General features: G+C 49.2%; 1 protein-coding gene across 1 annotated transcript in view; it reads right to left on the bottom strand.

Moving 5' to 3' along the window:
* CSMD2 (CUB and Sushi multiple domains 2) overlaps positions 1-27,559 on the bottom strand; it is a 734,622-nt gene that overhangs the window by 222,987 nt on the left and 484,076 nt on the right. Inside the window, exons 15-20 of the mRNA XM_014578911.4 lie at positions 26,994-27,188; positions 21,247-21,385; positions 17,636-17,823; positions 16,060-16,248; positions 14,210-14,326; positions 5,060-5,275 (exon numbers count right to left, since the gene is read on the bottom strand). Of these exons, the coding sequence (XP_014434397.4) occupies positions 5,060-5,275; positions 14,210-14,326; positions 16,060-16,248; positions 17,636-17,823; positions 21,247-21,385; positions 26,994-27,188 (1,044 nt within the window). The remainder of the gene's footprint in view (positions 1-5,059; positions 5,276-14,209; positions 14,327-16,059; positions 16,249-17,635; positions 17,824-21,246; positions 21,386-26,993; positions 27,189-27,559) is intronic.

Here is a 27,559-nt window from a genome sequence, read left to right on the forward strand (position 1 = left end):
GCACACCAGGGGCATAATCTGAAAAATATCATGGGGATTTTTGACTTCCTGTCTGCTCCTTTCAGAGCTAGCTTTTTGAAAGTAACGAGTAGTCCTGTGGCACCTTAGAGACTAACAAAAATATATAGTATCACAAGCTTTCATGGGTAAAACCCACTTCATCAGATGAGCTAGAAGTGAGTTTTACTCACAATAGCTCATGATACGATATATATTTTTGTTAGTCTCTAAATTCTTGTCTACGCTATGGAGAAGATCGATGCTGCCACAGTCGATCTTCCAGGGTTTGAATTAGTGGGTCTAGTGAAGACCCACTAATTCGAATGGAGAGGGTGCTCCTGGCGACATGGCGCCCTGCTCCTGTTGACCTCCTGCCTCTGACACAGGCCTCTGACACAGGCAGCAAGGGGAGGAGCAGCAGCTGGTGCTGGGGGGAGCTGGCTTAAAAGCCAGTTCCCCCAGCACTGTCTCCATGGGAGGCAGGGGAAGTAGAGGCACAGTGCCTGGGACCGGGCGCAAGACAAGAATCAACTGAATTCCAGCTCGCACCCAGTCCTGCCAGCTCTTAATACATTTAAAAATCAGAAGTGCAGAGAGGAGGACCCAGTATGAACCAGGACATGTGATTCCTGGCTCGTGTTGGGTCCTTCCCCACACTTTGCTTTTGCCTTTTAAATGCATAGAGAGCCAGCAGGACCTTAATACATTTAAAATACAGAGCCAAAGCAGGGCTAGCTCCTAGGCCAGGAGCTAACCCCTCTGTGGCTCCCTGGCTTATCGACTAATTGACTAGTCGATGGAAAATCCATCGACTACTTGATTAGTTGATTAAACTAAATTTAACATCCCTAGAGTGGACGGCGTCAAAATGAGATTTAAGATACGTTGACTCCAGTACGTAATTAACGTAGCTGGAGTTGCATACCTTACATCAACTTTCCCCTGTAGTGTTGACCTGGCCTAAGGTGCCACATGACTACTCGTTGTTTTTCAAGTTACAGACCAACGTGGCTAACCCCTCTGAGACGATTTTTTAAAAGTGTCATCCCAAAAGACTCACACAGAGTAAGTTGCTGGCTAGTCACTTTATTTGTTCTAGTGGAATGAGGCTGCATTCACCACAAAACAGAAAAAAGAAAAAGCATTTTTCATCAAACTGTTCAGGTTTTTTATTAAAAAAGCCCCTCCCCATCCAAAAGTTATTTGGTTTATGACAGCCAAAATTTTTTAAAAACTGAATCCTAATTTTAGATGACACACAGAAAAAAATAATGTTGACAAAATCTTGTCAATAGAAGGGGACGTATTTGTTTGCCACTTTTTTTGTTTGATCAGAAGCCATTTTTCATTAACATGTGAATGAAAACATGTTTGCTCTGTTTGCTGTGGGGGTTTAAACGGATGAGATTTGAACTCCTGGTTTCAGAAGGCCTAATCCAGCTATTTAAAATGAATGCTTAGGTTGCTGCACCGCCCAGAGCAGTTCATGAGATAAATTCCAGCTCTAGACAGGTGTGTCACACTTGGCCTGTCTTTTCACCACAGCACTCGGCATTATAATCACAATTGTTATCAGTGTCAGGGTATGTCTACACTACCCCGCTAGTTCGAACTAGCGGGGTAATGTATGCATACCGCACTTGCTAATGAAGCCCGGGATTTGAATTTCCCGGGCTTCATTAGCATAAGCAGGGAGCCGCCATTTTTAAATCCCCGCTGCTTCGAACCCCGTGTAGCGCGGCTACACGGGGCTCGAACTAGGTAGTTCGGACTAGGGTCCTATTCCGAACTACCGTTACTCCTCGTGAAACGAGGTGTACCGGTAATTCGGAATAGGCACCCTAGTCCGAACTACCTAGTTCGAGCCCCGTGTAGCCGCGCTACACGGGGTTCGAAGCAGCGGGGATTTAAAAATGGCGGCTCCCCGCTTATGCTAATGAAGCCCGGGAAATTCAAATCCCGGGCTTCATTAGCAAGTGCGGTATGCATACATTACCCTCCTAGTTCGAACTAGGAGGGTAGTGTAGACATACCCTCAGACAGGTAGTTGCGTTAGTCTGTATCTTCAGAAACAACAAGGACCCCTGTGGCACCTTAGAGACCAACAGATTGATTTGGGCATAAGCTTTTGTGGGCAAAGACGCACTTCATCAGGTGCATGGTCAGATGAAGTGGGATTTTGCCCATGAAAGCTTACGTCCGCTTTTTTTCAGGTTTTCCCCATTAGGCAGTATTTCGCAGCTGTTCCCCTCAAAGCTAGGATGTGCATATCAGATATAGAACACTGATTTTTTTTTCCTCTACAGTCTACCAGCATGCACGAGCATCCTGAAAAGCCAGACCACCGGGACTGTATTTTCAAAATGCCGTGGCACCAAAATGCGCCCATGGGCAAACATGCAAGAAATCACGTGCACGGGTTCAGACTGGGGAGCGCAAAACACCCATCTGCACGCACTGGAATGAGAGCTCACAAGACAAGTGACCGTTTGCATGTGCATTGAAATACGCATTTCCTGGCTGTACCACACATTTTGCAGGCAAAGCAGATTTCCATACATGTGAAATATGGCCTTGGGGAAACCAGTCTATTGTACAATTACAGGGAGCCTGGACTTGTGAGCAGGTCTTCTGACGAGAGATGGGGCAGAGGGAGGCAAAGGGGGCAATTGCCATGGCGCCTGGTGATTCTCAAAAGCAGCCAGAGCCAGAGGCCTTTTAGAATTGGTGCTCTCCAGAGCTCCACCCTATGTGCTCTGGCTGGCTCTGAGGGCCAGCGGGGGAGAGGAAGTGCTGGGCCACCTGGGTGGCGCTGAGGGCTGGCTGCCCTAGCACCGCCTCTTTTGCCTGAGGCCCCACCCCTCCTGGGAGCACAGAGCTGGGCCCCGCCCCACGTTGCCCAGGGATCCAGTGATCCTGTCAGTTCCCCTGCTTGCGAGGGAGGTGGTACAGTCCGGTGGGGTAGGGGACTGAATTTAGACTCGTGAGACCTTGATTCTGTTCTTGGCTCAGTCACTTCCCCTGTCTGTGCCTCAGTTTCCCCTCCTGCCCTCTGCCCCTCTTGTAAGCTGTTTGGAGTAGGGGCTGGTGCTTGCATGTGTTTATACACAGCCTAGCACAACAGGCTCTTGGATGGGATCCACAGGTGCTATTGTGATACAAACCATTAATAATGCCAAACGCTTTGCACCCACAAGCTCCCCTGTGATGAACAGAAGTTGAGGCACCAGGCCTCAGAACTCTACATCCTTTACACCGCTCCAACGTGCCACCCTTTTGTTACTGTGGCTTGAGCAGAGAAAGCTCAGCAAGCATGTACCAGTCCAGCTTCCCAATGGTGCCCTCAGGTTAAAGGCTAAGGCATTGCATGCCATATATTCTCTCTAAGGCCCACCAGAGCAATGGTGGGCCATAATTTTTGACAGGGGGCCACGCCAAGATTTTGGAAAACTGTCGAGGGCCACACTTGTCCATGGTTTTAACAGAGGAGTTGCAGGGTCTGGGATGGAGGTTGGGTGCAGAAGAAGGTTGGGGTAAGGAATTCATGAGGGAGAAAGGAGTCTGCGAGGGGATTTGGGTGAAGGAGGCAGTTGTGACCTACGGCAGGGAACTAGGGAGCAGGGTTCTGGGATGTGACCTAGAGTAGGAAGGGACTGTGATCTTGAGCAGGAGATTTGGGTGCCAGATCTGGGAGGGGGTATGGGTGCATGTGGAGTAGCGGGGCAGGAGTGGGAGGGAGAGGGTCGAGGAAGGGAGAGGCTAGGCTGCCAGAAGCAGGTTCTGGCCAGGAGACTTACCAGCCAACAGCCAAACCTGCCTGCCTGCCTGACGAGCTAAAGGCCTGAAGAGCTTAAAATATTTCTGCCTGCTCATCCATGTGCTTGAGTGAGTAACTGAGCAGGAGGGTTGTACTTCGTGGCTGCCTGCTATTCAAACAGGCAGCTCCCACTGTCCAGTTTCTGTCCAGAAAACGGCCAATGGGATTGTGCTGAAGGCAGGAGCAGCATCTGACTCTTCCCCCCACCCCTCCGGACTCATAAAGAGAAAGTGTACCGCAGCCACGTTTTTGAACGATGTGCAGGGCTGTGGGACAAGCAGGAGGGCCTGCCTGGGGTTCCCACTGTCTCTGCGGGCCGGATCCGATGGCTTGGTGGGCTGGATTCAGCCCACAGGCCATATTTTGCCCAGGCCTGCACCAGAGGCTGGGTTACTGGATGAGTTGCTTGATGATGTGCCTGTGGCATATAAACAGGGCACAGGACCAATGAACCGGGAGTGCCCAGCTATGCTTTGCTCTTTTCCCCAAACAATCCAGATTTCTTGGAGTTTCTTTCTATGGGATCCCATCTCCCCCAGCTTCCTGGGCTGAGAATGAAGCCACTGTGCCTTGGTAGCCATTTTGATTAGCTGGAATGGAGGCGCTGAAAGCAAAGAGGGCTGGCCAACCCCCAGGAAGCAAGAGAGGAAACTGGCTTCCCTGAAACTGAGGAGAGGAGAACAAGCCAGCAGGAAAGGCATGATAAATATCGATGCAGAGGGATTTAATTTTAGCCGATTTAGTCCACTGGCTATGCCAGGCAAAAGTGAAGAAATATAATTTCCCAGGTACATTGTTATGTCTGTTATACTTACATGGATCACAAGACACGGAATAAAATAAAAAACCTGAAATACCCCTTAAAATTCCTGATTTAAAATAAAGAATGGATGAATGGATACTGGTCCCTGCCTAAGGACCCTAAGAGATATGGTAATACAAAATAAAATTAATTAATAATAGTAATTATAATAATAATCTGACGGCTTCAGAAAATGGGCCTCTTATACTTGGTAATCAGTTTGATTTTGGCTCAAGTCACCATGGCTGAAAATTGTACAGCAGCCCGGACTGAACACCCTGTAGAGGGGCACCCAGTAGTTCTAGAAATCTTCAAACCACTTCCGTTCAGGGCTGAGGAGCATCAGTGGTGCAAATGTGGAGAGGTAGACGACCGATCTCTGGGACGCTCAACCTGGCACCCGCACTCAGTATGGGACGAGAACCAGTCTTTGCTCTTACCCGAGAAGGTGATGTTGAATCCTTCGTAGGACATGGAGAAGTCCGAAATGAAGCGGATCTGAGCGGAAAAGTTCCCAAAGAGTCCGGCACTGATGGGAGGAGGCAGGCGGGACCCGGTAAGCTGTTTCAGAGGCTGGCTGAAGCTGCCATTTTCGGTGATGAGCAGGTAGTCATGGCCGCTCTCCAGATGAAAGGTGTGAAAGGTGAAGAACACACCTGCAGGAAAAAGAAGTAGGAACCCAGCTCAACAGGGGTTTCTACAGGGCCCATTGTCCCAGGGCACAAAATCCAGGTGCAGCCCACGCATCTTCCTGGTCCCCAAAACAGAAGTTCAACATCACCACCCTCCAAAAAGAAAAAGGAGACTGAAAAGATTGGGAGCATCTACTTCAGAGAGGAGAGGAGAGGAGAGGAGAGGAGAGGAGAGGAGAGGAGAGGAGAGGAAACAGGCAGAGAACAGAGGAGAGGAGAGGAGAGGAGAGAAGAGAAGAGAAGAGAAGAGAAGAGAAGAGAAGAGAAGAGAAGAGAAGAGAAGAGAAGAGAAGAGAAGAGAAGAGAAGAGAAGAGAAGAGAAGAAACAGGCGGAGGAGAGGAGAGACGAGACGAGAGGAAACAGGCGGAGGAGAGGAGAGAAGGGAACAGAGACCTAGATGCAACCAATGCCCAAGGCTTCTGCAATGACAAGAACCTGATGAAGTGAGATATACCCAGATGATCCCAGCAGTGATCCCATGCCCCATGCTGCAAAGGAAGATGGAAAAACTAATAGGGGCCAAGAAGACGCTTCCCCTGTGTGCAGGTTAGGGCAAATACACAGGGATTCCTGCAGCTTCCTCTGAAGTTGTTGGTATTAAGCTCTGTGAGTGACAGGATATTGAATGAGACGGATCCTTGCCTCATCTGGTTTGGCAGTTCCTCTGAGCAAGAAAGATTCTGCACTTGTATCCTGACAGCATATTGCCAAAAGAGAAATTAAAACAGCCAATAACAGCTAGAGCCGGGCAAAGAAAGAAAAGCTCCCCCCTGCCTCCCAAAACCTAGGTTTCCATAGTTTGAACAATGACGCTGGAAGGCTTCAACCTTGCCACGTGTGAAGAGTTCAGAGGCAGCAGCGAGTTACTGAACATCTCCCTCGCACCTATGCCCTTGCAAAACCAGCTTCTGTTTCTCATTTCCACAGAGGCCTCCAGCGGAGTGACGTCCACACAATTGAAATCAGAACCCCTTCATTAATGGGAAAACATCAGCTACAAAAATGGCAGCAGCAGCTTTTGCAGAGATGGGCATGGTGGGACCCTGTAATATACTCTTGTCACGTAAACCATTCAATTATGTTATCAGGCTACTGCAACCTCAAGCAACGCATAAAACCCTTTGGCATTGATACAGCCTCTTTCATCCTAAGACCTGGATGCACATTCCAAACCGTAAGGATCAGCCTGGGATGCCCTACCTCATGCTGCATTCTACTTTACACTCGGGATAAATCTAAATTAGTGGGGCTAATGGCGGATGAAGTCCCTACTTAGCCTCAGAGATAAACAGTCAAAATGTAACCCCTTTAGTGACACAAACAACACCCAGGGGCACACCAAATACCCGAATTAGCAATATATAAATTGCCAAACTGGATCAGATAGACAGTTCATCTAATTCTGTCTCTGACAGAAAGGAAAATGCAAGAACTGCACACAGCAGCAGATGCAGGATAATCTTTTCCCCACATTAGGTTTCACTCTGATTTCTAACCATTCAAGATTGGGTAAAGCCAACATCCCCTCCAGATCTTCTGTTGGCATTCAGAACTACTGGTCTGGACATTCTTAAAACCCTAGACATACTCAGTCCTGTTGGGAGGATTGTGGAAGAGTGGCTGTGTTAGTCTGTTTCAGCAGAAACAACCAGGAGTCCTGTGGCACCTTAAAGACTCACAAATTGATTAGGGCATAAGCTTTTGTAGGCTGGAGCCTGCTTTGTCAGATGCATGGAGTGGATCCACTTCTGATGAAGCAGGCTCCAGCCTACGAACGCTTATGCCCAAATAAATGTATCAGTCGTTAAGGTGCTGCAGGGTTACTACTCACATAGAAACAAGAACAAAAATTCCTAAAAACGTATAAGAACATAAGACTGGAAGGGATCTCCTGGGTCATCAAGTCCAGCCCCTGCTTTCACAAGTGACCGCATCCTATAAACCTGTTCAGAAACTTATCAAGCTCCATTTTAAAACCAGTTCGGTTTCTTACCCCTTCTACTCCCATTAGGAGGCTGTTCTAGAATCCCACTCGTCTCAGGGTTAGAAACCTTCTTCTCATTGCCAGCCTAAGTTTACTCATGGCCAGTTTACACCCATTTGTGCTTGGGCTAACAATGTCCTTTCGGGTCAGTAACTCTCCTTGTCCCCCGGTGTCCAGCCCCCCGGATACAGAGCAATCCCACTGCTTTCTTGGCCTTCATTTGGCCTGGCTGAAGAAACCACACTCATCTTCTCTGCCCTCGTAAAATAGCCTCTTCTGCCCCCAGCTCACCCTTCTCTGCACCTCTTCCCGCTTGATTCAATCTTTCTTGAGCGTGGGCAACCAGACTCAGGAATGGACGGCATGTGAGATCAGCTGTTGTGATGCGGAGCCTTTCACCAGTGACTTGCTAGTTTCGGAGCAGCACGAGCCAGAGGCAGGACCCTACCTGCACGGGTAACTTCTCCGCGGTGTGAACAAATGAGACCACCCGCTGGCCACGATGCTTAGGAACTGCTTGTGAGACAGGCACGTATTATTTTAGAGCCGGGCAGAACATTTTTAAGTCTACCAATGAAACACCAGGAGGGAAAAGCTGCTAAGACTCCTATGGCTGATTAAAATCAGCTGCAAGGGTTTTTTTCAACAGACAAGAGGTAGGGGAGGAATTAATGCAAAAGTCTGACTCTTATTTTTTGCCTGTTCTTCATCCCACTGTAGAATTGTCCTCTCCATTTTGCAGAAACTGCTGCTACGCCAAGGCCCATGACACACGTAAGCTCACCCCCTGAGTGAGTAACAGAGCTGAGAGCAGAACCCAGACTCCCAGCGCTCGGTCCCCTACACCTCCCCACAACTCCCTGAGCTGGGGGAGGGGGCGGTGTTTCTGATTGGCAGTACTTTGGTCTCAAACTAAGGCTTGGTCCACATTATAGCCCATGTCAGTGTAACTAAAACCACCCGCCCTAAGCGGCATAAGTTCCAGTGCTATAAGCGCGGGTGTGGACAGCACTGTCGGCTGGAGAGCTTCCCGCACCGACATAGCTTCTGCCGATCATGGAGGTGGCTTTATAACGCCGATGTGAGAGCTCTTTCCCACTGGTGTTGCACGTTTTCGCCGGACGTGCTGCGGCGGCACAACCTACATCGTGCTGTCTCTTGCCACCTAGGACGGGGCCGACCCCGCAAACCAGGGGTCTGACTCCTCTCCTGGCTTACACATGCTCATGCTAAGTTCCATCGAGCTAGTGCCAATGTGAACTGCAGAGTTGCCATGGTAGTGCCTGAAAGCAAGGAGCTGTACTCTGCACGGCCAGGGCTGCCAACAGTGAGGGGCAAAGGGTGCAGGTGCCCCGGGGACCTGCAATTGAAAAGGTCAGAGGGCTCGCAGCCATGGCTGCTTCTACCCTGGACTTGACAGCAGCCCGAGTCCCGGGCCCTTTAAATGGCCCCATAGGTGTGCACTCTGTGAAGCTGAATAGCTAGGTGGGAAAGGCTTGCTCCTAGCCCCGCCCCTTCCTCCTGACTCCACCCCTTCAGGGGGCCTGGAGATGGCTCCTTCCAGGGCTCAATGAAGTTTCTCGTCAGCCCTGCATGTACACCCACTGCTGCGACCTATGCTACCGTGTCCACCCCACGATTTACTCCAGCACTTGTCTGATAGGAGCTAGCACGGATACATGTATATGAGCAGGGGAATCACGCTGTTCGCTCATCGCATACTCTAATAGCAGCACCTATAACTAAACTCATTCAGCTGACGACAGGCACATGTACGTGAACTGGTCATTCTGACTCACACGTTGCTCTGGTCTGAAAATGACTGTAGCACAAAATGTGTCAGCCAGAAAGCAAATTAATTTTTACCAAATTAGGGGGGAAAGAAATCATTTGGGTCACTCTGAAGTGACCAGATTAAAAACAAAACAAAAAAACACCCCTTTTTTTCCCTTCAGACTAAAAAATTAAACTCTTTTTAGACTGAAATTTTGCAGCCCATTAGTCCATAATGTAAATTAGTGCCTTTGGGCCCATAAAAAAAAGCTATTACAACCACCCAGCTGTTGCCTTTAGAAAAGGAGTGTATTGCTCACATGCAATAAGCAGAGCAAAAATTCAGAAAGAACTGCTCCCAGTTCTTTCTGAACTTTGGCTCTGCTTATTACATGTGAGCAATATGCTGAAATTGGTGTATGTGCTACAGAATATTTCACTGCTAGTCTAGTGGCCTAACTGCCTGGGAGTAAGACAATTTCAGTTCTCCTCCCAGCTCTGCCACTGAGTGGCATTACCTAACCCTGCTCTCTGACTCAGTTTTCTAATCTGTAAAATAGGGATAATGAGGCTCAGCTCCTTCGTAAAATGCTTAGGATCCCTAGATGAAAACACGCGTTACAGTAGCGATCTGCTATTATTCACTCCGAACATGGCAGTGAAGGACTAAAAGTTACCAAGTAAAAGTTCTTCCATGGCCTGTACAGGTTGGACTTCACTGGTCTAGCACCCTTGGGACTTGACTGGTCCCAAATGAGGGAGCTTGCTGGACCAGAGGAGATCATCACCTTTGCTGTCACCAACCTAACAGGGCTTGCTGCCCCAGTAGGACCTGTACCAAAAGAATTGGTATTCCTCTGACCAGGAAATCACTATTGTAATTGGTCCCCGCTGACGTACCTTTTGGCGATCTCAACACAGTGGCTCAGAAATCAATAAATGGGCATCGGGACAGATTGGGAAAGGGGGAAAAATGAGGCTGTACTCCTCCAGACTCCACCCACAAAATAAGCCCTGCCCATTTTGTTACTAAAATGAAACAGTACCTCGTGAAGATGTTTAGAATATGATTGTGTATGTTGCTTGGTACTGCTAAGGACCCTGGATTTGACTTCCCTTTGGGAAGAAAAGAACATGCCATAAGCTCTGCCGGGTAATTTAGGCTTGGATATGAATTGACTAAAGGGGGGAAAAATAAGCGTTAGCATCTTCCAAAATGCCATGCTTTTATGGGATCAAAATAAGACATCACCCACAGTAAACTGCACCCATCTGTCTCTCACACACACAGACACACACACACACACACACACACCATGACATGGCGAGCAAAGCTGGTGTCTGAGTTAACCTCTCATCAAGGTGCACAGAGCAGCTCACATTTCTTTGAGCTATTCTTCCAGGCTCTTTGAACACTCATCTCTGCAGTCACTCACTTTAAAAGTTTTCTTTGCAAGCATCCCAGCTAGAGACTAACTTTTTTTAAAAAAAACCTGCAAACTGAGATTCTGGAGAGTAAAGCTGCCATTTCAGAGAACGGCTGATACAGCTTACGGGTGTGTTCCTGCTGGTTTTAAGCTCTGACGGGATTAGGAAGTCAACTTGCCCTTCTGCAAGGACTGTCCCTCCCAATCTTGGAGAGCCTGGCATTCCGGAATCATGGCAGCATGCCGACTGTCCTCAAGAGAGCAAAGGCACGCCTTTTAGAAGGAAGTGCAAGGAGGAAGACAATGGGGAATTGTGCTTGTTTGACTCTAAAACTCAGTCACTTTTCACTCATGTTCACATGCGTGGCTGGTGAAATGGAATGCACCCACTGGCTCCACCAAGTCCTCAGCTGGGGGGTGGGGAGTGAGCATTAATGCCCATGTAAAATGAGCTCCTAACCCAGATTATGAAAGAGGATCTGACAAGGCAATTTGTTTACAGATGCATTATAAATCAAAGGATGTAAAATTCCACTGCAGGACTGAAGGGCTACGTCGGGACTTCGCCTGGTGCGTGGGAGAGTGTTGAGTTTCAAAGGGGACGTAAGCGGGGGGAGAACAGGGATCAGAGCTGGCGAGATCGTTGATATTCCGACTAGAAAGTATCACCCCTCCGCGAGATCTGCAGCTCAAGGTGACTGCAGCAGACGTGAGGAGGACGGAGAGTCTAGCTAAGCCCCAGGCACAGCAGAGGCAGGGAGCTGCGCGCTGTCATTACGATTAACCGATACGCTGATTGGCTAACCGTGGGACCAACTACACGTTGACATCCCTAGAAAAGACCTTTCGTTTCAGCATCTCGTCCGAAACGGAAGCACCCCCGCTATGGACTCAATAAATATCCCAGCAGAAGCCGCTGCTAATCTGCCACAGGCATAGTGCATTGTGTCTCCAATGTGAGGAATCCCTTTGCAAGCCTGACGAACAATCTCCAACAGATGCGGAGCCTGGCAGCTGGAAACGCCATCCGTTCCCAGTCATGCGTGCCGCCAGCCCAAGCATGGGACCATGAAAACTGTGCCCGGTCCCCAAGATTGGTACAGAAGATGATGCTGGCAGAACTGTGCGTGAGGGGGGTCAAAGCTCGGACCATCGAGAGCGTGCTGCGAGGCCGAGCTGGGTGTACTGGGAGAGCTGGAAGGAAGCTCAGCAGAGGAGCAAGGCATGCTTTCAGAGCTGTGTGCGTAGGCCCAGGATTCGAGCAGTCAGAGCTGTGAGTGAGCAGCCTGGGACTGGAATCGCACAGGGGTGCTGCAAGCCAGTGTTGAGCTGGCACTGGTAAACGCTGAGCGTTGCAAAGGGCAACTCATCCCATGCCTGTTCACGCCAGAGCAGTCAACGTTCTGACTTCAATGAGCAACTACAACGTTAGAGGCGAGGGAATCCAGAGAGGAGGCTGTAATAAGAGTCTGTTCTGCCATTAAGGGGGTGATGCGACAGAAGTCAATGAGGCCCCACTAGCAACAGAAGGTGTAAGCCTCTTTGCTGCCCACCAAGCCAAATCCATCCCAAACGCTGTAATGTTCACTTGGGATGAATCAGTCCCATTGCATCTTATTTCAGGGATGAGAGAGGCTGCTGAACAGGGATGGGAAATCTCCCTGTCATGCATCATTCGGCAGTTTAATACAGTAAAGCCCAGTGAAAAACAGGTCATTAAGAAAGTGCATGCAGCTTCAATAGAAACAGGATGTATCTACTGCATATCACAGACTGGCATCTGACTATGTTCTTGCCTTTCCCCAAAGCATTAGTTAAAAGGAAAACCTCAGAAGCACCTTCCCTTTCCTTGTGCTGGTAATTGAACACGGCTTGTCTGAACTCCAGGAGCAACGTGGGAGAGGACTACCCGACATAAAGGGCAACCTTGTATAATTCCGTTACGTCCTCTGATGGATTTTCTCCTTTCCCACCCAACTCTAATTTGGTTTCATGTTTTCCTGATCCCTCCCTCCCTCCCCGCAACACAGCAGCATGATCTCTGCGTGCCTAATGCAGGGTGCCACAGAAATGCAGGGAGGGTGATTCAGCAAGGCAAGGGGAACGGAGTGCCAAACAGCTGAGTCATAACGCTAAGAAGCAAAATGCCTTTAAAGCCGACGGGAGCTGGGGAAGGAGAGAGATTTCAGTGGTTGTGGGTGTTTATTTCCAGCAGGATGCTGGTAATTAGCATTCGAGGAAGGAGCATAGCAAAGGAAAAAGGGGAGGGAAAAAAACCCAACACATTCAGAGTAACCCAGTTTCTCTTTCCTCTGGCCCGTATGCCATTTTTACATTTTCCCATCAGAATGGTGGGAGCTATTGTAGAGACGGTGCTAGAGAGTACAGAAGTTTTAACCAACACGTGCCAGATTTTCCAGCAAGCTCAGGGAGGGAGTTTTCCAGTGCTGAGAACTCCCAGGCTGGGACCAACATTTTCCAAAGAGCTCCACACCCAGGGCCTTCTGTTGTGCCATGAAAGGTCAGACTCTCAGGAGAGTTCAGCTTCCAGATCTCAACTAGCTCTTTTGTCAGTCTGGCTCCCTACTATCTAGCCCTGCTCTGAGTTGTGGCCTGGGACTGACTCCATGGCGGATCGGTACCGACGGACACCTTAGCAACCTTGACGATGCTCCAACTTGCATTATGAACCGGCTGTATCAGTGGCAGGACACTTCAGAGGAATTTTAAAAGACCAGCATAGACACAGCTCCACTGTTTGAAAATGAGGATTACCTGGGGCAGGAGATTCTCTTTTGTTCACGTGGAGGGAAGAAAGCACAACCAGCCTCTTCATTACATCTTCGGAGAAGGTGTCATGTCTCTGTGCTCTGCATTAGCTTAGCAACGGGACAATTCAATGTCTCTTCTAAAATGTTGGTAAAAATTCTGCATGGACGTGTGTCTGCGAGAGCACTGTGGACGATTTCCCTTCCTTACAGAGATGGACCGGAGCAGTACAGTTTAGCAAAGAGGAACTGGACAGTGAGGATCTTTAGAGATCTGACAGTCTGCTCCAGTCCATATGTGAGACCAATACCAGCAGCCAGGTTCACTTACAGACTGGGACTTCGCCAAAGCTTGGATGTGAAGGGTTGGGTCCATCTACCTATGTTACTAGGCCACCTCTCCCCATTCCTGAAAAAGGTGAGATGCTACAGGGTGAACCTCTCTGGTCCGACACCCTTGGGACCAGAAAATTCTGGTGCGGACCCAGAAAATTTGCTGGACTACAGGAGGTCAATATTGTCTAGCAGTATTACCAACACTTCCACTGCTTCCTTGGCTCTTCGAAGACATTGAGGGGTAGAGTAGAGCTAAAGAACAGCACAGAACACTGAGAGCCAGGACTGGTGGCTGTAAAACTTTATGGGACTATAGGAAACTTGACCACACCCATGCTAATTGGATGTCTGGGTAACTAAAATCATGCCGGACCAGAGAGGACTGGACTAGAGAGGTTCAACCTGTACTAAGAAAGTCTTGGTCTCGGCCCAACCCTTGGAGACATTCCCAGGTCACTTCTGCGAGGACTGATGGGGAACAAAAGAGAGAGATACCAACCTATCCTAGCTTTTTTAGGGGTTGCCCATCTGAACCATAATCATTACCTGACGCCAACTCCCCCATTTCCCCTCAGCCCTCCTCCTTTTCAAGCCCTAGCAGTGTCTCACCTTTGCCATGAGAAGTTTCTATCACCCAGGTGCAGTTCAAGTTATTGGGGTAGAAATCAGGAAAGCCTGGGGATAAGATGGTGCCACTGGAGCCACGGATGTAACCTCCACAAAGAGCTGCAAAAATCAAAGATGCTAAAATCAGACATGGATAGGAAAAAAGAAAAGGGTTAGAGAGAATTGGGTGGGGATATACGAGACAGGAAAGGGTCACAGTTGGCTCATCTCCCCCTTCTAGAGTCTTCCCTTGCGGAGACAACATGACAGAATCCAGGCTAAGCGCATTTAGAAAGTACAAAGGAAAGACTTCTGCAACCAGCTTGTAGTGGTCAGAAGGGACCCTCAGGCACAGAGCAGGTAGCTGCTTTAAGCAGCTGGCTGCTCCCTGTGGCTCTCTGACCCTGACACTGGGGGGAGGGAAAGGCCTTGCAGAAACAGGGCAGTGGGAGCTGAGAGATTTTGCTGGGGGCGGTGACAGCGCCCAAAGCCACCCCTCCCCCCAGCCTCTAGAGCAGCCAGCCACAGAGAGCAGCCAGCCATTTTGAGCAGCTTGGGACTGCAGCAGGCAGGGAGCCTGTCTTGGGCTTGGGGTCCTGCCAGGCTGCTGGCCAGGAGTTACCTAGTTACCTGCTGGCCACATCCTGCCTCTGGCACCCTAGCCTCTTCCTCCCCACTTCCCTGATCCAGGTCACCACACCCTCCTGCCCCAGGTTACCATCCAAACCCTCTGCTACACGCCTCCCCATGCAGCTGCCAGGTCACGACTTCCTCCCAGATCCTACACCCCCTCTTACATCCCTCCTCCAGGCCAGAATCCTCTCCTGCATCCCTACCTCCTCCTGGACTCTGCACCTCAAGCCCTTGCCCCAGATCACAACTCCCCCCTTCACCCAAACTCCAGCTGAGACTCCACCCCTTCTCCTGCACTCCAGTCTCCTACCCCAAGCTCCCTTCTGCACCCAAACTCAATCCCAAACCCCATACCTCCTCTATGGAAAAGGGTGGCCCTTCACCACTTACCAAAATCTCGGAGTGACCCCCCAGTGCTCGCTACAATGGATGACTAATGTTATGACCGGTGATACTACCCACAGTTACAGCCAATCAGAACTCCTGCATCAGGGCATACCCATGCTTACTGCCGGAGGTCAGGGAATAGAACCCTCCTTTTCCCCGTGTATAACTTTGCACCATGGCCAGTGCGCTAGAGGTGCCTCTATTTTCTTGTGACGTGTCACCTGCACTTTGGGCACTGCCAGCGACAGAATGCCAGAGCCAGCTGAGTGACGGCCAAGAAAATGGGTCCTGGACTCTAAACCACATGTTTGCTCCCCAAGGAACTGTCCCAGATGAGAACGGCAGCACACTGAAGGGGCAGTACGGGAGGGGAAAGAATTCTGCTGCTATAACTTTTCTGAGCATCAACAGAGACTTTGCCATCCAAGGCTGTAAACTGGGCACCTCTCAAGCTCTCTAAATTCACCTTAAAACCTACTACTCCAGCCCCCCAACACTGAGATGTTTATTCTTAGTGAATACCAACACTCCTCTATCCCATGGGAAACTCTGCTTGGGAAAACCTTAAAAACATTCCCAGAGTAGGTGCAGTTAAAAACTCAACAATCCCTGCTCTGGACACCTCCAGTAACTGTGGTAGCTACTGTGAAGCCTGGAGATATCATGGACTCTTGATGGATGCCATGGGTACCCAAGGGACGGCAGAGTTTTGAGTGTACGGATGGTGCATAAAGACCATCTTGTATTGCCTTGGGCTTTAGCCCAGTGCACAGCACTGAGAACGTATCCCTCTTGAGTTCCCTTCTCCAGAGGTTCTGTTCCAGACCCCTCACCCTCACAGCTGGGCAGGGGCCTGCTCCATTGGAAGTTAGGTTCACACTCCAGGGCCTCCCCGTCGCTCAGGGTGTAGCCTGAATCACAGCTGAACGTCACCAGAGCTCCCACGTAGAAATCGTTTCCATGACGCTGTCCATTGACGGGGATCCCAGGGTCCAAACAGTGGTCTGACTGGAGCTTCACAGCTGCAGCAAAGAAATGCACAGAGATGTAATGGGATTCACCAGATACCTCTGTGAATCTTACATTGTAGAATGGCTGCACGGGAAGGAGGAAATTTATCATGAACTTTTAAATCTCTCTGATGCTAAGTGAGAAACATGCACAAAACCCGGGCTGGGTCCAGTTCTGCTCCTTGGACCTGGATCATCCCTGGACTGGGAAGCACAAGGACAGCATAGTGTTCACTTCCTAGAACAGGAAGGTTTGGTGTCACTCAGCTGAAGGATACCAGTGAGGGATACCACAGTTTGGTGGGGGACAGAGCTATATCCACTAAGGTTCTGGAAGGTGTGTGTGTGTGTGTGTGTTGAGCAGTGGTGTCTATGTGTGTGCGTGTTGAGAAACAGTGCGTGTGTGTGTTGAGCAACGGTGCATGAATGTGTCAACAGTTTGGACGTATGAGTGTATATTGAGCAACGGTTGTGTGTGTAGACCAATTATATGTGTGTGCGCACGCGCACATACAGGTGGAGAATTTGTTGAGGGAGACATTGGTTGACAAGTGTTTTTATCATCAACAACATTGTGGGGTTATTATTCTGGACTGTACAGTCCTAGACGAGGAGCAAGAATATCCCTTTCTTTTGCTGAGTTTGTTCATAGTTTGTTGTGGGCTATAATTTTACTTCTGTATGCGACACATATTTATATGTGCAACTACCCTCCTATCTACGTATACAGATAAGAAGACAGAATGATAGACAGCCACACAGACACCATCCAGAATAGCACTGAGAGCGACTGGCAGGTGTTCTTTGAAGAGAGAAAACATGGACCAAAAAAAAAAAAGGCTGCTGCTGAAATCAATAGGCAATGCACAAATTGCACAGCCATGGTATGAGAACACATCCTGCCCGCAAACATGTGCCTCACTCAATCAGTGCACACGCAGATGCCTCTGTAATGGGCACATTCATAAATGCCAACCAGCGAATAAGAATCACAGTGCTGCATGCAAGTCCTTATCTCCAACCAAGCCCCTTCCTCTGACTCCAATAAAATCACTCGAATGACTGCAAGGACGGCACTTGAATGGGTAGTTGACAAACGGGGATTCTCATTGGCAGCTTTCTGTGAAATCTGAGGGGCCACCGATTCATTCTAAGGGGAGGGGATGACACAGAAAGAGGAAGTCGAACTGGCTTCCTGGCGAAATAATTGTATTCTGCAGATGTTGTTTCTAGTTGTAAGTAACATAAAACAAAGACAATACGGCGGGGCGATTATCCGATTGCAAGAGCTTCAAGACCTCCGAGCACTTCAGAGTCACAGTGCTAATTGCATGGCAGAAAGAAGCAGCTGCAATGAGCCTTTGAGTGAGTCCTTTGGGCTGCGGCATGTCACGCTTACTTTCATAGCGGATCTGAAAGCCAATGTCAGAGTGGCTTTTGTCAGTAGAGAAGAGGAGGTAGAGGTAGTTGCTAGTGCTAATGAGGAACTGGGGAACTTGAGTCCCATCGTAGACGCCTATCAAGGGGGAGGAATAGGACCGGCCATCTCGCACTTCCAGGGTGTCGTAGTTCACCTCCGTCTTAAACCTGCCAGGGACAAAAAAATTGGCATTTTCCATGAGACAATTAGGAAAGTTAAAAATGTGTTTATTTTGGTAAAAGTGTATCCACTGTATTACAGTGTATTACACGCGGGGGGAGGGGGGGAAGAGAGGAACCGCCTCCCTTCCCATCTGCCCACCTGCTACTGTCTCTGATACAGGCTCATTGGTTAACTGTGGACATGTGGACACAATCACATCCCTAATAACATGGTCCACCATACAAGAGGCTGAACGAAGAAAGTCCTGAGCACAAATCACCGTTCTACCCCTGGCCTGCTGTGCGGCCTACGGCAAAGCATTTCCTTGCTCACTTTTTGTCTGTCTTGTCTTTTGAGAAGCTCAGGGCCAGGTTAACTGCAGAGCCGCAGCGGGGGTGGCAAGTCCCTTCCCCCCCACTCCATTGGCTAATCAGGTAGTCAATGGAAATTCCATCGACTACTCGATTAGCTGATTAGTCTCAATTTACTATCCCTAAAACAGTAACAACAAGGACCACCAATTTGCTGTGCAGCTTCCTCTTCTAACTTAAAGCAAGGTCAGAGTTTGGTTGTGCCAGGACAATGGGATGTGCCCGGAATGGGATTGTTTCTCATAAAACAGATAATGGGTGCGTCTAGACTGGCAAGATTTTGCGCAAAAGTGGTTGCTTTTGCGCAAAAACTTGCCAGCTATCTACACTGGCTGCTTGAATTTGCGCAAGAGCACTGACTTTGTAATGTACAAAATCATGCTTCTTGCGCAAATACTTTCACGCTCCCGCTCAGGAAAAAGCCCTCTTGCGCAAGAATACTTGTGCAAGAGGGCCAGTGTAGACAGGGAAGAACTGTTTTGCACAAAAAAGCCCCGATAGCTAAAATGGCGATCAGGGCTTTCTTGTGCAAAATCGCATCTAGACTGGCCACAGATGCTTTTGCGCAAAAGCACTTTTTGTGCAAAAGCATCCCTGCCAATCTAGATGCGCTTTTGCGGAAATACTTTTAATGGAAAAACTTTTCCGTTAAAAGTATTTCCGCAAAATCATGCCAGTCTAGACACACCCATAGGGAGGGGTCTGCTATCAGGGACAGCTGTACTGCAGAATGACCACAGAGGGCAGCAAGGGCCCAGAGATGGGAACCAGAACAGCTATAGCCTCAGTGCGGCAGCTGGGAGAAGGAGTAGAGTTTGCCTGTTTGTGTCGTTGTCTGTCCCCCAGCCAGAGCACATGCACCTTTCTCCCAGCTGTGCCTGCTGCAGCTGTAGCAGCCATAGACAGATGCTTCTCACCTAGCCCCAAGCTGCTGTGGTGAGAGAGGGCTGGGGTTGTCCTCTCTCCTTGGGCAGCCTGCATCCTGAACCCCTCTCTCCAGCCCCACCCCAGAGCTATGATTTAAATGAAGAAAAACAAAAAGTATTTGAATTAAGGGCCCAAGAAATGCTGGGTAAATCTTCTAATCATAATATGCAGAAGCATGATCATCAGAGTGACTGAGACGCAGAAGTCACTATATGCGTCAATTCTACAATCCCCGATAAATATGTTCTCAATTACATGCCCCTCCCTCAGCAACATTTCTTTGTGCAGCCAACTGGAATTGCCGACAATCCACCTCTCTGAAATCAGTGACTACGCTGGAAGGTTTAGCCCTCCCAGAAAGCTTTTGATTTAAATGCACGGCAAGTGAATTTCTCCACCCGGTTCTATGTCAAGGGAGAGACCTGTAATTAACGTGCCAAATTCATTGGTGATGTAGGTGGCGTTGAACTGTGCATCTCACTTTTGGAATTTGGAAAAAATTATGAAAAGCTTGCAAACGCGTCTCCGGAATACATATGGCGAAAAGGAATGTGTTGTCCTGTCTCTGAATCAAAGTTGCAACCAGAATGTAATGAATTTTAAAATTTTCTATCACAGTTATTTGTTTGTCCCTCTTTCCCAGAGTGTGTGCAGGCCTCGCTGAATGCAATTATGCCCACAACACCCTAAGGCTATGTCTACACTCGCAGTCACGCCGATTATTTTCAGGAATAATGGCATTGCGCAAGAGGGTTTCTCTTGCACAAGAAGGGGTAGTATAGACAACTCCTTCGAGAGAAAGAGTCTCTTCTGCAAAAATGGCAGCTCATTAGGTATGCAAATGAGGCTCGGCAATATTTCACGCTTAGTTTCATGTGCATATTTCTCACGCAAGAAGCCGCGAGTGTAGACATAGCCTAGAAGTTTTTAGAGACGAATCTTGTCTTAAGTCATTGTGTTGGAGCACAGAATTGATTCAGGACCCTGCCAAAAATCCAAGCAACTATCCCTCCCACTACACCATTCTTCCTCTCCTTTGAAAATCAGAAACAGCTCAACTTGTTCGTAGCTCTGGCTAGAAATGTAGATCAGTTCTTTGTTTTTAGCCACCCTAAGAGGTTGGCTTACTCATCCTCAAAGCTGGTTAGACCGTCGCAAATGGTGGCTGGAGTGCAGAACTGGGACATAGGAGCCGGATGGTTCCTATATGGTGGTGACACTGAATCCATTTGCAGCTCCACGCCCTCCTAGCCTCAGTTCTCCTCTTGCAGAATGGGCGTACAGATACTTATTTACCCAGCTGGCAGGGCTGTGGTGAGGGTTAGGGAGCAGACAGAAAGGAGAGAAGGTGGGGAAATGGGGAAATATGCCCTTTAAAAAACCCTTTCTGCTTTGTTCATTTATTTTCATGTCAAAACAAATTTCAAAATTTCACATTTTCAGGGTGCGGGGGGGGGGGGGGAGGACTTGGCCAACTTGAGTTGGTTGAATGACAAGTAAAATATCATCAACCTCCCCCCATTTCTTTTTCTTCTGGACTATTATGCAAGGCTATGTCTACACTGGCGGCTTCTTGCGCCAGAAATATGCAAATGAGACTAAGCATAGACTATCGCCAAGCCTCATTTGCATACCTAATGAGCCGCCGTTTTTGCAGACGAGGCTCTTGCGCCAGAAGGAGTGTCTACACTGCCCCTTCTTGCGCAGGGAAAACCCTTTTGCGCAATGCGGCTACACTGATTATTTTCAGGAATAACGGCGTTGCGCAAGAGGGTTTTTCTTGCGCAGGAAGGGGCAGTGTAGACAGCTCCTTCTGGTGCAAGAGCCTCTTCTGCAAAAATGGCGGCTCATTAGGTATGCAAATGAGGCTTAGCGATATTCTACGCTTTGCCTCATTTGCATAATTCTGGCGCAAGAAACCGCCTGTGTAGACATAGCCCAAATGTTTGCCAAATAAATGGTCTGACTGGAACAGAACGCTCATGAGCGCCTCTCTTTGGTGTCAATGCAGGACTGGCCCAAAGTCAGCAGGAATCTTTCCATTGACTTCAGGGAGACCGGGGTGAGACCCACTGGCAGTGCCGATTGGTTAAATAGAAGCCATGCTATTTTTTAATCCTCAGTGACCACCTGTCGAATGTAATTTTGATGGGATATCCCGGCTGGGCCTCTATCACCCACACACAGTTCAGCGAGTCCTTGTAGAAGCCAGGCCAGCCTGGAGACAGGATCATTCCACTTGGAGAAGTCAGATGGCCACCACACGGAGCTGGGGAAAGAGGACACAGGAATCAGAGGAAAGGTTTAACGAGCCGTTTACTCCTTTGAGAACCCTGCGGACAGGAAGGATTCTGATGGAGGACGTACAATACCCAGGCTGGTAGCGTCCCTAATTTCCGCTCAGTGACGTTGTGACATGAAAGTGGACAACCTGGGAGACAGAAACGTTCTGCTTAGGCAAGATTCTCCATGACACTCTCCAACTTACAGGACCCAGTCCTGCCCTGAGGAGAACTCAGTGTTCACGGCCCGGCTGGGACTTGACTTCTCTCGTTGTGGAGGCAGTTATCAAAGCCTTCAGTCACTTCCAGCTCTGGCAGTGGCTTTATGACATGGACACCAGGGCTGAGACTGAACAAACTCACTTCTACAAGGCAGCACACAGTGACCAAATGATAATGAATCCCAGTCTCTAATAACGTAAGAACATAAGAACGGCCGTACTGGGTCAGACCAAAGGTCCATCCAGTCCACTGTCCTGTCTGCCGACAGTGGCCAAAACCAGATGCCCCAGAGGGAGGGAACACAACAGGGAATCCTCACATGCTCCATTTCCTGTCACCCATTGCCAGACACACAGAGGCTAGGGACACCATTCCCTAGGACCAGTGGTACAAATGTGTTTAGGCACCTGCCGATACATATAAGGGCCCAGTGGGAATTTAAGAAGTGGGTATTTGTGTGAGGTACCTAACTCCAATAAGTTTTCAACGAGTGTTGGCTGCCTCACTTGCTCAGATGCTTTAGTGAATCCTACTAGGCGCCTACTTGCCTTTGCAAGTCTGGCCCCAAGCACCTGGTGAGGGAAGGTACTGGATCAGCCCTCCCCAAGCTGGGTCCTAATTGGCGATCTAAGAGCAAACATCAGGGTCTCAGAAACATGAACCATCCAGTGCCCATCTGCTGTGTCCCTAGTTTGTGGGAGAAGTCGCTGTTCTTCAGATACAGGTTGAACCTCTCTAGTCTGGCACCCTCAGACCTGTCTGGTTCTGAACTAAAGAATTTGCCAGACCACAGGAGGCCAATACTGTCTAGCAGCATGACCCAGGGTCGCCCAGAGCGGGGGGGGGGGGGGGGGAGTGGGACAATTTGCCCCAGGTCCTGGGCCCCACAGGGGCCCCCACGAGAATGTCTGAAGCCTGAGTTCTGAGACAGAGAGAGCCAGGAAGGGGCTCCCAAAATTGCTTTGCCCCAGGCCCCCTGAATCCTCTGGGTGGCCTTGGCATGACCAATACTTCCATTGCTTACTGGATTCTGAGAAGACATTGAGGGGCAAATTAGAGCTAAATCACAGCACAGAACACGGAGAGCCAGGGCAGGGGGCTGTAAACAAACTTTATGGAACTGCGGGAAACATGGTCACACCCATGATACATGGACATCTGGCTAATTAAAATCATGCTGGACCACGGATGTTGCCGGACCAGAGAGTGCCGGAGTAGAGAGGTTCAACCTGTAAAAACTTCGTATTCATCTTCCACATACCAAATAGTATTTCACAGAGACAAAGTGCAAGGGGTGATATCTTCTATGGGACTAACTTCTGTTGGTGACAGAGACCAGCTCTTATACACTTTTAAATATATATATATGTGTGTGTACTAAATACACGTCTTCTTTTTAAGAGCTAATTAGAATTTGCATTTTGTTGAGCACATACTGGAGGGCAAAGTCAAAAGCAAACCAAAGAGATCACATATAGAGAAGTACAAATTAACAGAGCTGCGTTATCAAAGCTTGAACAGATAAAAGTCGATAAACATATTTTATTTATATATTTCCCCTTCCCCGAGCAGCTAGAGAGATGTGCACTGTGAAACACCCGAGCTCACAAAGGAAACTGAAATACAGGCAGTCCCCGAGTTACACAGATCCAACTTATGTCGGATCCGCAGTTACGAACGGGGCCCGTCTCCCTGGTCTCTAGCAGACCAGGGAGAGGAAGCAAAGTGGCAGAGCATGCGGGCAGCGGACAGCCCAGATGCGTCTGGGCTGCCCGCTGCCCACGTGCTCCGCCGCTTTGCTCCCCGTCCCCCTGGTCTGCAGACCAGGGAGACGGGGAGCAAAGCAGAGCAAAGCCGCAGAGCCCGAGGGCAGCAGGACAGCCACGGCGCGTCTGGGCTGTCCCGCTGCCCCCGTGCTCCACGGCTTTGCTCCGGACGCCTGTGGTACAGCAGCTAGGGCGCTGCCGGTTGGTCCCGTAGCGCCGCTCTGGGCGCTACTGGGCCAACCCGGCAGCACCCCAGCTGCTCTGCCCCAGGCATCCTGATTCAGCCACTGCTGGTCAGTTTCAGCAGCGGCTGAATCAGGACGCCTGGGGCAGAGTAGCTTGGGTGCTGCTGGGTTGGTCCAGTAGCGCCGAGGAGCGGCGGCGCTACTGGACCAACCCAGCAGTACCCCAGCTGCTCTGCCCCAGGCGTCCCCAAGTCAGCCGCTGCTGAAACTGACCAGTGGCTGACTACAGGAAGCCCCTACCCCGGGCTTCCTGGAATCAGCCGCTGATCAGTTTCAGCAGCAGCTGACTTGGGGATGCCTGGGGTTCTTAAGTTGAATCTGTATGTAAGTCAGAACTGGCATCCAGATTCAGCCGCTGTTGAAACTGATCAGTTTCAGCAGCGGCTGAATCTGGACGCCAGTTCCGACTTACATACAGATTCAACTTAAGAACAAACCTACAGTCCCTATCTTGTTCGTAACCCGGGGACTGCCTGTACTGAGCTGGTCCCACAAATGTTTCCTTTACCAACTTCCTGCAAAAATCAAATCAAAACAAAACAAAACAACCCGTTCTCCGACTGAATTACAGTCATTCTGGTCAGCAAGTACCTTCTTCTCCCTTTAATGGAAAAGGCAATAAGGTATCCTCCATGCTATTTGCAGACTGGCACTAAAATGTGGATGGCCAATTACTGAAATCATTTTTCAATACTTCAGTACATCTGAAATTCAAACGCTTGCAAATATCACTTCCCGGCATCTCTTCTCCGAGAACAGAGAGGGAAAGAGGCCTTTTAATTTCTAACAAGCTCTTTTCATTTCATTTCTGTTTTCCACGTTGGAAACTTTAAAGCACCAGGAACCACTTTGAAATCCATATCAGAACCTTTAATTCTATTTCCCCTCCCTTGTATGAGTGTGTTTAGTTGCAGCCATATTGGTTATAACTGCAAAACATCTAATTTTGGAGTCCATTAGATAGGTCTTATGCACTATCCAGTCATTGATACACTGAAGATTCGTAGACAGGTCTGGATTTCTATAGTGAGAAATCCATTGTTCATCACAAAGATCTTTTGCTTCTTCTGTTATTTAAAGAACATGTAAGATTTTTCGTCTCAAAAATAAAAAATGTAGAAAAAGTAATCAAACTGACTGCATCTCTACACTTTTCTTTTTTCTTTTCTTTACATCTTGCCATGTGACTTGTAAAGAATGTTATTATTTGTTCTTAACAAATCTGTGTGTGAGAGAGAGAGAGAAAGAGAGAGAGAAAGAGAGCGAGAGAGAGAGGAAAAACATCTTTTGTAGACAGATCTAAGCTAATAAAAATCCCATGATGTGTCTGAATATAAGTCACAGACTTCACTGGATTAATCACTCAGGGCATGTCTACACTAGAAAATTATTTCAAAATTCCGTAAATGAACTTAATAACTTCCAATTTAACAACATCGAAATAGCGTGTTCTCACTACAGGGAAGCCTCGAAATTAGTCCAAGGCAGGCTCTGTGAATGTGGATGTGCTACCTTTACTTAGAGCCCCAGGAAGCACTGGAGAGTAATTGGTTCAAATGACTCTTGGGGAATAGTTATTTCAAAATAGCAGCACCGGAGTCCCCACACTACCACGATTTTGAAATGAGTGTTACTCCTCAAGAAAAGCAGGAGTGCAGATTTCAGATTCTGAAGCCTGGTATTTCAAAATAACGGGCTCGGTAGTGTGGACTCTCTGATTGTAAATTCAACCCTGGGGGGTTATTTCGAAATAAAGTCCTAGTGTAGACCAGAGTTCAGTGATTATTTGGTTGGTTTATGTTTCTAATGAAGCTATAGGGGGTAGACAAGAGTCTAAGGCTAGAGAAATGGTGTGTGGAGGAGGGGATTAGAACTCGGGGCTTTTAGCCGTAGATAACACAAGCTGCTAGGTGTGAGACAAGAAAAGTCTCCATTAGTGCTGCAAAGAATTAGGCATGAATTTAATGCTATCCATGCGGAGGTGCACTTTGAGGTCATTGGGACGCAGTGTGCAAAGCACGTAGGAAAGCGTTGCAGGATTGGGACATTGGTGGGCAGAAGTGGTCACTTCCTTCCCTCTTAATGGTCTAATGTTATGTTGCACTCAGCATGCAGTCAACCTGTGGAACTCCTTGCCAGAGGATGTGGTGAAGACTAGGGTTCAAAAAAGAACCAGATAGATTCATGGAACTTAGGTCCATCAATGGTGATTAGCCAAGGTGGGTAGGAATGGTGTAGGTAGGTGGGTAGGAATGGTGTCTCTAGCTTCTGTTTCTCTGGAGGTGGGTGACAGGGGAGGGATCAGGTGAAGATCTGTGGCAGGGTGTTGTCCTGCACTGGCCCTTTAAAGGGCTGGGAGACCTGGAGTCGGGGGAAGCCCAGCTGAGAGCAATTAAGGAGGGCCCAGCTGGAGCTTATAAGAGCAGCTCCCGGGAGGAGGAGAGGGTTCTGCCTGTCTGGGCCGCAGGCTTTGGGCCCAGCAAACCCAGACCACCCAGCCTGAGGCCCAGTGCTGCATGGAGGCAGTCATGAAGGGCGGGGGCTTGCACGGAGGCAGCCCTAAAAGGCCGGGCTGCAGGGAGGCAGCCGTGGCTCGCATGGAGGCAGCTGCGGTAGGCTGGGGGCGCTCAAGCCAGGGAAGCCCTAGGCCAGAAGGCACAAAGGCAGAGGGGCAGGAGGGAACCGGGCAGACCGAGGAACTGGGTGTTCCAGGAAGGAGCTGAGTTTTCCTGGGAAGATCTAGGGGTCCCCGGGAGTAGGGAGGACCCTGGGAGTACCGGAAGGGGGCATGGACGAACAGCGGAGTGGCCTCTGTCGGAGGGCAGCGACCTGAAGAGAGCACCTCACCCAAAGGGGGCGCGTCGGCGTCAGAGAGGCGGGTGACTTCCCCACGAGCCACCCTGAGGGAGTCATCCGGGCAAAAAAAAGTGCGAAAAGTGAGTGAACCCGCTACAGTTCCCCCCCTCTAGGGCATCTGGTATTGGCCACTGTTGGTAGACAGGACCCTGGGCTGCATGGACTGTTGGCCTGACCTAATATGTTCTGAGGGGGTAGCCGCTGCCGGGAAATTTCTCTCTCCAGCACATGCACGTGCACATAGGGACACACGTTATGTTGTTTCTTTAAGGTCTGACCCAGCACCTGGCTAAGCCCTCTGGCCCTGTTTGAGCAGAGCGCATCACTGTAAGCGTATGAGCAGCCCGAGGTCTTCAGCAAGACTATCCAATGTGCTTAATGTTAAGCACCCGCTCTGCTGGGTTAGGGCCAGAGGCAAGTCCTCAGGCATTTAATCTCTCCAAATCAGACTCCCCCCACACTAAGCCATCCCTGCGGGCGGGGGAGGGGGAAATACAGCCGTTTACCTTCACATCTCAGCACCGCATTGTTCCAGACCACGTTGCCTTCCTTCAAGATGCAGGTGATGGTCTCCGACCCATACGTCCTTATGAAGCCCTCTTCACAGAGGAAGGAGACGGAGCTGCCTAGCTGGAGGCTGTCACCAAACCGCTTCCCATTGACAGGCACGCCAGGGTCGGGGCATTCATTGTGCCTGAATGCTGCAGGGGGTCATAAGGCAGTGGTGAGTCAGCTGTTTCCCCACCCAACCTCTTGCCTTTAGAGGAAGAAGCAGGACAGACCAAATCCAGGATGTTCACTTCCCTAGATCTGCCCGGTGCTTGATCCTGCACCCCTGAAGATCGTTGACTTCAATGGGAGCTGGTGCACAGAGACAGAACAGGATAGGAGGGCAGGTACTAGCCTAGAATTTAGGAGGCCTGCGTTCAAATTTCTGCTCTGCCACAGAACTCCTCTGTAACCTTGGTCAAGTCACTAGGCCTTTCTGTGCCACTTCAGTTCTCTATCTATACAACAGTGTTGATAGCACTGCTTCACCTCACAGTGAAGATAGTTATGGTAATGATCAGGG

Source organism: Pelodiscus sinensis, chromosome 26, assembly GCF_052426305.1.
Source record: "Pelodiscus sinensis isolate ZL-2025 chromosome 26, ASM5242630v1, whole genome shotgun sequence".
Classification (NCBI taxonomy): domain Eukaryota; kingdom Metazoa; phylum Chordata; order Testudines; family Trionychidae; genus Pelodiscus; species Pelodiscus sinensis.